This window comes from Anguilla rostrata, chromosome 8 (assembly GCF_018555375.3).
Source record: "Anguilla rostrata isolate EN2019 chromosome 8, ASM1855537v3, whole genome shotgun sequence".
NCBI lineage: Eukaryota > Metazoa > Chordata > Actinopteri > Anguilliformes > Anguillidae > Anguilla > Anguilla rostrata.
In genome coordinates, this window is record NC_057940.1 from 41,470,939 (window position 1) to 41,480,890 (window position 9,952).

At 41.1% G+C, this 9,952-nt stretch overlaps 1 protein-coding gene across 1 annotated transcript; it reads right to left on the reverse strand.

The window, feature by feature from the left end:
- Positions 1–7,068, reverse strand: rp9 (RP9 pre-mRNA splicing factor). The gene is made up of 6 exons (XM_064348303.1): positions 6,742–7,068; positions 6,365–6,395; positions 6,015–6,144; positions 4,972–5,063; positions 4,670–4,731; positions 1–854 (listed from the first exon to the last, which is right to left on the reverse strand). The coding sequence occupies exons 1-6, from the start codon at positions 6,894–6,896 to the stop codon at positions 638–640; spliced, it is 687 nt and encodes a 228-aa protein (XP_064204373.1). The 5' UTR covers positions 6,897–7,068; the 3' UTR covers positions 1–637.
- Positions 7,069–9,952: the final 2,884 nt, after the last annotated feature.

Here is a 9,952-nt window from a genome sequence, read left to right on the forward strand (position 1 = left end):
TATTCTTTAGTTGAATTTATTTGAAGTCTCCTTTATTTACATTCGTATTTACATATCTGCGCATCTTGAAACATTAAAAGGTGCTGTGGCAAGACTGGCTATTACTGGAAGCTGTGGCTAGCTGATTAGCCAAATTAGACAATCACTTTTTTCAAATAAGGCGGAATAACACTGTAAACTGCAAACTTTTTTTTATAGGAAAAGTGAAGGTAACACACTTCCTACATACTATATGGATATGTATTGCGTACATTCACTCAATATAAACCACAATCTCCCCTGCATATGCATCCCTGGTGTAATTGTCTACACTGTGGACAGAATCATATTTACACAGCAAATGCAGGGTTGTGAGATCAGGTCCTTGTTTGGATCAGCTCTGTATGATCTGATGAAGATGCCTAATTAACCTTTCACCCTTGGCAAACAGAGAGCGGGAAATCCATGCATTATTAAACGGTTCTGACTCGGGGGGGGGGGGGGGGAGAAACAAAGCCCCCCCCCCCCTGTGATTAGCGGCTCACGCTGCACGCCGCCGAGGCGTTCTGTCTGTCTGTCTGTCGGCCGGGCCCCCTCCTGAGGGCGGGGCCCGACGGCGGGGGGGCAGGAGAGCCGCGCGCCCGGCCACGTCCCCGTTTCAGTCCGTCGAGGAGCCGTCGCTGGCCCTGGAGGACTTGCGCTTCCTTTTCTTGCTCTTCTTCTTCTGCTTTTTCTTCTCTTTCTTCTTCTTTTCCTTCTTCCCCTTCTTCTTGCTCCTGCGCCGGCTGCTGCCGCCGCTGCTGCTGCTGCTGCGGCTGCTGCTGCTGTCCGAGTCGGAGGTGGTGTCCTGCAGCAGCTGCTGTAGCTGCTGTATCCTGGAGACGAGAGATCAGAGCGGTCAGCGCCGTGGGGGGGAGGGGGCGGGGCCACGGCCGCCACTCAACAGAGACGCCAACGGGGCCTCCGAGGGGGAACGCAATTACACGCCCGGCTGCAAAACGGGAGCGCTCCTGACGGGAGAACCGTAATCTTTACCTTCATGTATCTTTCAGCGCCTCCGCCCGACCCCCGTGTGATTTCAGGTGGCTACAATTTCGCTTTCTAAGGAACGAGCCGTCGCAGCTCTGAAACCCCATAAATAAAGAATTAGCGGAACCCTGCCATGCGGCTGAGATTAATCTCCATATGGTTATGGGGGAACGGTGAGGGAACAGCTTGATGACAGCTGCCGAATGGATTTCCACAGATTAAGTGGACTCGAGGTGATCCCCAGCTGGAGCCAAAAGTTGGTTGAGAAAGGAGCTTCTGGTCACTCAACAGAATGACCAGAAAAATCCATAACGAGCATCAGCCTGAGTTTTAAAATGAAGACTGCAGTTACAAATAACGGATGCAGCCTGCAAACGCACTGTTAAATGAATTATGAATGCCTCCTAATGAAAAAGAATATTAAGACGTTTCAGTGAATGGGCTTTCGTTAAACTTTCATCCCTTCGGGTGTGACGTGGTCCGAGAGAGATAAAAAGTACGAGGATATACTTCAGAAATATTTCCCAAGAGAGAAACGCAATTAACAATTCATCTGCAGCACGCTCGTCTGAAAGCTGGGACGGGATTACTGCTCGACAGTCTGCGCTCCGGAAAACACCAGTCCTGCTTCATTTCTGATTTTCCTCCATTTCATTTCATCCCAGCAGTCAATTTTATTATTCAGCCTCTAAGATGTCAGCCTCGCACAAAGACTTCCAACAGAGTCAAATGGAGGTAATAAGGAGAGCTCTAACAATGTGCGCCCAAAAAGTATACTCACGGTTGGCGATGTTTTATTACCTCACCATATTGTAATAAAGAGTGTGAGCAAAAGAAAGGCAACACAAAAGAAGCTGACTAACCTGCAGGACCTAATGTGCTGCAAACACGATACTATTACAAATCTAATTTATAATCCAACTAATAACTTCAAAAAACCTCTTGGTTATACTGCAATCTTTTAAAGAAAGTATTTGAATAGCAATTCTGCGGAAATGTGCAGTCATTTTCTGAAAAGACTCGAATTACGTATTAATTAAACACTGATGCCGTAACCCAGAAACTGAGAAGTGTATTGAACAACTTCATACAGTACCATGTTCTAAAATCACGTTATTTGCACTTTTAAATTTGTGCTTTTTGCATTTACAATTTTCTTCCATTACAGGTAAGATCTGGATAATAATTATGGGTCATCCATTTTGTTTTCTTTGTCTGGAATGCAGCAAAGTAGCCTTTTAAGACAAATTGTTGACTTGTGTTTTTTTTATTTATTTCATCACATAAAAATAAAAACCCCCTAAATGTTTAGCTGTTTATCCTTATATTTAAAACATAGTGATAGCAAAATACGGTACCTACAGAAACTTAATTTATCCCTTCACATTTTTTCCTGTTATTCCTTAAAAATGTCAAACACTGACTGTCAAGAACTGTCTTCTGAAGACATCTAAATAATTCATTTCAGTTCGACATCACAGAAAGTGACTAACTATTGAGTAGAAAAAATCCTATGTAAATATAGTCTAATTTGCAACACAGCAAAATGAGAAATAATCAACAGAAGAGAGTGATAACATCCTAAAGGCAATTCCTGTCTCCTGCATGGTTCCTCCTAGACCTAAGAAACTCTCCTTATTACTATGCCGACTATGTTTAGCCCAATGTGCCAATCCATTAAATCTACCATGAAGCTTTATTGGCACATACTTACCGGGACCCTAGTATAGGTACATCTCATGGGATTGCACCTGGATTTACCAACAAGAGGTCGAGTAATTTGAGAGATTATGTAGTAAAAGCCCGTATTTCCAAGCACTTAATGTCTTGCAGATTTACCTGAAGGCAGTTTTAGTTGTCATAACTGTGTGAGTTGTAACGCTACGATTAAGTCCACGGTGGTCATGCAGCACCGTTCAGGAAAATTACAGGCGGGATCACCAGCACTACTAAATGTGTAATTGATTTACTAAAGTGTCCCCGTGGCCTTTGCTATATAGGGGAGACTATTCGCGAAATGAAAATGAGAATTTGCAGACACAAATCGGCTATTAGGACTAACGACCAGCGATCTGAGACATGTCAATAAGTTAAAACATGGTGGAAATACTCTAAGGGTAATGAGGCTATAGCTTGTTATATATCCCGTAAAGGGGGTGCTAGAGATAAAGTATTTCTCTAATGGAAGGCTTGATGGATTCACTCCCTGATCACAGTTTCTCCAAGTGACCTGAAGGAGGCATCACCATTATCCTGTTTCTATCCCGAGTCTTTTGTTCTTTAATCCTCCTCACCAGTTTTTATTTTTATTCCAATTTCATATATGTTTTGCGTTGATGTTAGCTGTGATTTGATGATGATCATGAATACTAGTTCTTATGCAGAACGCTAATGGTTATCCATCTTTTTCATATGCATGCTCAATAGGAACTGAATATGCATGTCAATGAAATAAGGACAAAATTATTTAAATGTTAATGGATAACTGCATAATTATTTTGCGTTTAACATCGCTAACTCGACTCATGTTTTGGGGTTTACATACATATGTTTAAATGTTGTTTATTTAAGATGTTTTTGTCAAATTATTTTGTCTTTCTCATTATTTCTGACATGGAACAGCACAATGATGCAGGCAAGTGACAAAACGTTTGTGAGTGCCGTCTGATTTGCAATACAAATATTACATTTAACTAGGTAGCTAAATAAATTCTAGTTACTGGCATGCTTTTATAGCTAGCTCGCCTGGCAGAAATGCCACTGTGCTGGGTAGGATTCACAGCTAATGGTTTGCTTTCCATACACACTGCAACGTGAGCTATTTCAATTGTCTGATTCAACAAATAAACCAGTAACCATAACAATCCAACTTGCTAGCTTAGCTAATTCGCAGAGCAGAATGCACAATCCGACTGCTGGCATGCATGCACATAGTTTACGAGCACCTTAGTGTGCCATCGATTTTAATAAAAAACAGTCACCGTCATGCAAGTCAGTGGTAACCAGCCCTGTTCCTGGAGATCTACCGTCCTGTAGTTTTTCATTTCAAGCCTAATTTGGCACACCTGACTCAATTAATTAGCAGCTGAACAAGATCTCCAGCTGTTGAAAGTGGTGTGCTTTCTTAGGTTTGGAGTAAAAACCTCCAGGATGGTAGATCTCCAGGAACAGGGTTGGTTACCATTGAGGTAAGTCATGTTTGAATGCAAATACAGTCACCCAAATACAACTTGAAGTGCAGGACCAAACGCAACCAAAAAAGAAAAAATGAAGTCTGAACATCACTAACATCTTCCGCTGAAATTTTATCTGTGCACATATGGTCAACATTGATATGCATGTATGGAAATAAAATATGCTACGGGAGCATTATCGTAGCACGCAGACTTAATTTCTTCCTTTTAATTCTGCAGTGTTGCACTTACAGTGAGCCAAATTAGGAAATGCATCACTTGTGTCACAGTTTTACAGCACTACGCTCTGCTGACTGAAACTTTTCCTCCCTTGGCAACACTGCCCTGGGGGCAACTGGCACAGATGCCAGACTGCACTGATAGCACTTTGTTTCAGCAGGGCAAGATGCCAGACTTGCCCGTGATTTCCAGCTTTGTTAGCAAATATGGCAGAATATAATTAGCCCGGGAAAAAAAAAAACAAATACCTTGTTTCCTTTTCATTGTGTTTGTTTTCTCTTATCAGGTCATACATTGGGTCTTCATGTGCCTGCAAACACATTAAAAGTGAGGCGTACGGTTTATTCATTCACTGCTGACCACTCATAGGCAAAATGCCTACAGACTAGAGCCCATATTTAGCTTGAGCCTGATGTGCCCTGAGGAACTTCAAATTTCAGTAACAATTTAACAAAGCTCGAGAAAAAGACAATAGTTGCTCAAAGTTAAGGACAAAGAAATATTGCATCCTGAGTAAATCTGAGCCAGAAATGTATGAGGGGAAACTTACAACTCTGAACTGTTCCAGCTTTTGGTTTCCTTTGATAAAGAAAGGGCACTCCTTGTCTCCCGTTCGGTGCCCATAGCGTTTGCATCTCCAACCTACAAACGCACACATCTGACTGCATGACACTCGTCCGCGTACTTCTGAGGTTTCTCCACATGAAAGTGACATTTAAAATGAATGAATAACGCAAATCAAACATTTCACATTTGATTTTCGAAAATCAAATGTGAAATGTTTGATCTGCATTATTTATTTTCATGAGAAAATCAAACACATTTCATGCTATGGATGAAAAAGCAGCACGGCTGTCCATCCGGCACATAATTAAGCCAGTTCTTCAGTTTCCCTTATCAATGATCCCATCGAGGCGTGCACAAAGACTGTCTATGTGTCAGGAAATGCCCCATTAACTTGTTTATTCCACAGTGTTTTCCCTTCTGAGACTGCTGTTGCAAAATATTTGGGTTATTTCACATTACAATGAGCAAACTTCTCAAAATACGAAAATGAACAATCAAACTACAAAAAAAACTATGCAAATACCTCTCCAAGAACAAAAAAAAGGTTACAAATGCCACAAGAAAACAATTGAAACTTGTGTACTGTGCTTGAATGAGTACTTGCACTGCATACCACAACCGTGTGTGGGAACAGGAATTAATATGAGAAATAAATGAATGCAGTTGTTCTCCCAAGATATGTGAAACCGCTCTTAAGCTTGGCAACCATAATAAGCTTATTATAATAAAATATTCACTGGGGAAAATGTGCAACATCACTGACTGCTTCAATTACACTGAGCAGAACTTCCCATATTGAGGCACTAAAGTGACACCTTCTGGCCTTTTGGTGGTTAGTTTCCCCACATAGAAAACACACTGATTATGCAATTTCTTAGGTAATTTCCCCTACAATGCATCATGATAATTAACAATTCTCTTTAATAGGTGAGTTTCTTCACCACTATACTATAAAGGCATTACTGTGGGGAAGTTTTGTAAAGGGTATAACAAGGTCAGTGTAAATGCAACGCCCTCTGTACTTACACTGCATTACTTTGACTTCCTTCCCAAGTGGCATCCACAAACCCTTGGTGGGAGCATGGGCCAAAAAGTCTCTCGCTTGTTCATTCCCAGGTGAATCAGGTATACAGTCTTCGGGTTTGTATTCGTCCTCCTACAAAAGCATCCTCAGTGTGACGCCAGCAGTACTATGACAGCTAATCCATAGGCTGTGTCACTTGCAGGCTCGGTTCTCCTTGCATGCATTTACATTAAGCCAAATTTACAGTTTGCGTATATACGCTGTTAACTGTGTACACACTGTCACAATAAATAGCTTCAAGGCTTTGTGCTGCACCATGATCTCGGTTGGGAACTGAGAGACGATTACAAACCTTAATCAGGCCAGGAGGGGGTTTTTCATAACTGCAAGAGAAGGGAGAAAACAAATATGTTTTTTCCACTATTGTCGGCTTTCTGAATACAATTTCATATCATCTTGCAATCACTAGATTAATTTAGACGTGCAATTACGTTTTCAGGAGTTTCTTGATTTCGGCTATACAGTGTTGGCCACGATATGTTATGCTGATATATGGGGTTAACTTTTCACAGCCGTGATGGTGACCCCATTTTAAGTAGCTATCACGAGTAACTACAGTATCGTCCTTAAACTCCATGCTGTTCAAGAAATCATATACTATTTTTAGCTGTATCGATACGTTAGCTAGTATAACGTGTTTCACTGGCTTCAGGAGAAAGTCTGACTTACAAGGTCTCAACGTGCTTTATTTTTTGGACTTCTTGTTGAAGTTTTTTAGTTTGTTTCTTCAGTTTCTCCAAATCATGTTTTGATTCCTTATGCCTCTTATGGTCTCGGCTGTCCTCCTCATCTTCATAGCGCCTGGATCTTTTCTTCGATGACATTGTAATTACGTGAATCACAATGAATTCGTTACAAATAATAATCTAGACAACTAAACATCATCCAGAAATGAGCAAATAACACGAAACAACGGCATTCAAATTCACTCGAAAGGTATCATTTTGTAAATTATTGCACTTTCAACATTCTACGGTATTTCCTGTTATGCAGCTGCTGACTTTAAAGTCCAGCGCCATCTGTAGGCCACAGAAGTGGTTGTCTGTTCCTCAGTTCGACATAATTTGACCCATGTCTATCCATAGTACTGTATCTGTCGTTCAATCTAAAACGGAATGGAATTTGTTCATTCTAATCGCCGATTGTAAGCTTTTCTGTTCTGGTCGGTAGATCTGGTAGATTTCTTAGAATGAGCAGCCTCAGCGTTTTCTGAGTATAAAACCTATTGTAATCCATGCGAAATGCAGCAGTTTGTGCTAAACACAGTTGTGAACTGGGCTTGCACATCATTAGACATGGTTAAATGCAAAGTCATTGGGACAGTGACACAATTTAGTTGTTTCTGCTCTGTACTCCAGCGCACTGGATTTGAAATAAAACTATGAATAAGAGGAAGTGCAGATTGGCAGCTTTAATGAGGGTAGCTGGGTGATCCAAGTAGGAATGGCAACCTTCTAAGTACATAGTCCCCCCATTCTAGAGGAGAAAAAGTAATTGGACAATCGGCTGCTCATCTGTTTCGTGGCCATCTGTGTGCAGAGTTGATTCTTGGTGTGGAATTTTCATTTGGAGTCTGTTTCTGTTGTCTCACCATGAGGACCAGTAAAGCAGGCCATCGTGTGTCTGAAAATTGATCATAAATTGATCATAGGCATACCCAAAACATTGGGTGTATCAAAATCAACTGCCTGATGCATTATTAAGAAGAAAAAAACGCACTGGTGAGCTCAAAAATATGGTAGACCATGGAAGACCACTGTAGTGGATGACTGAACAATTTCAATTGTGAAGAAAAACTACTTTCCAGCTGTTGAACAGATGAAGAGCACTCTTCAGGATGAATGCATAGATGTGGCAAACACAAAAAATGAAGAGAAGACTTCACCAGCATAACCTCAATGGGATTCTGCAAGATGCAAACCATGGTAAGCCTCAAGGACAGAGCAGCCAAGGTAGAGTTTGCTAAAAGGACATTTAAAAAACGGTAGAGAAAGCTCTTATGGACAGAAGAGATGGGTATTAACCTGTACCAGTGTGATGGAAAGAGGACAGAGTGGAGAAAGAAAGGAACTGCTCATGATCCAAAGCACCCCCTCATCTGTGAAAACATTGTGGAGGTACTGTTATGGTGTGGGCATGTATGGCTGCCGCTAGAACACTGAATAAGGATGTAAATATCCTTAAATTAAAGCTGACAGTCTGCACTTTAATTTCATGTTCATTGTATCATTTCAAATCCAATGTACTGCAGTACAGAGCCAAAACAATGAAAACTGTGTTACAAATAATTACAGACAGCACTGTAGCTAACCAATACAACATGTTCAGCAATACGTGCGCCGTGCAAGATGTAGTTTAAACAGGCAGATATTCAGTCCGCTGTGAAAGATGAATAGTCACTCTGCTGTCCTAGTGGAGAGCGTAGTGGGGAGCTCATTCCACCCCTGTGTGGCCAGGACAGCGAAGAGCTGTAATGAAAAGGAGGGCTTTTTAGGGAGGGGGCAGTAAGGTGACCAGTGGATGTGGAACACCTGGGGTGCCCTGGCAGGAGCGTAAGGTTTGATAATGTATTGCAGGTAAGAGGGTGCTGTTCCTCTTGCTGCACCAGCGGCCAGACGTCGCTTTGATTTGGCCCACCACCAGTAGCCAGTGAAGTTAGATGACTTGAGCAATGACGTGTGAATTCCAGTTGATCGTAGAATAAAATAGCAACAGCATTATATTGTATTTTACTAGTGGGATAAATTATGTTAACCTCATTCGGTACTGTTGTACTTTAAACATTTGTTAAGGTCAGAATAGTGTTCACTGTGTGAACTAAACTGTGTTCTTGGCTAGAAATAGCTGTACGAAATGAGTATCGTATCTTATTGAACCTGTGTTTTGTAGTTGTCCATGACTATGAAATGCACTTTTGTATAAAAACGTTTTGGATAAAAGCGTCTGCCAAATAAATGTAATGTTAAGTTAAGGTGCAGTTTTTCCAGTTTCAAAACTTGTGGTTCTTTGCTCTTGCTTTTATTAATTATCCTCATTAAGGTAGCCCTGTTCTTATTTTTATAAGTTTAATGTTCAGTAGGGCAGATGACAAGTTGCCAGTTAAGTCTACATTTTCCCTCGCCAGGGAATTACTGTACTTCAATCCCGTATCTTTGTACTGGTGTTTGAATTGTCAGTCGCTCTGGATACAAGTATCTGGTAATGTCAGCAAAATAAAGCATTATTCCAATTACATCTCACCTGGGATGATGCAAGTCATCATTGGGGTTCAACTGCATTTTGCTCTGAGAGCCAGCATCTTCTCCGTAATCCTCGAGAAGGCATATATCATCACAGTATAAAACACAGAGGGGAAAAGGCAGACCATGGAGATATACCAGCTGCTAAAAAGAATGATTCAAACCTTACACAACCATTTTCATCACAAAGAATTATAAGGAGCAATCAAAGGACAAGCATTTATTTACATGCAATAGCTTTGATAAACATTGTTGGGTATGATTTTCCAAAAACCCAGAGGATGCAATTTGTTCTGTAACTCGGTGCCGAAGATATATTGCTGTGAACACAGCCCATTCAGCCAGCTGTTACATCTGTACGCAGCATTCAGTAAATTCACTTGGGCTTCACCGGTCAGTCTTTAGAGAACCTTGCACTTTTAGCTTTTATACCTGAAACAATCAATACAGAAACTAAACAAGGAGCAGCGGAGGTCATTTTATGTCTGCGTTTGAGGTCGTCTGTTCAGACGATGTAACAAGTAACATTTCATTTTAAACTCGCCTGATTGTATTTACTGACCAGTGTAATCTACATCGTGCTTCCTCTTGCAGGACCACAGAATAAATGAGCAGAACAGAGAAACTGTCGACAGGGCAAG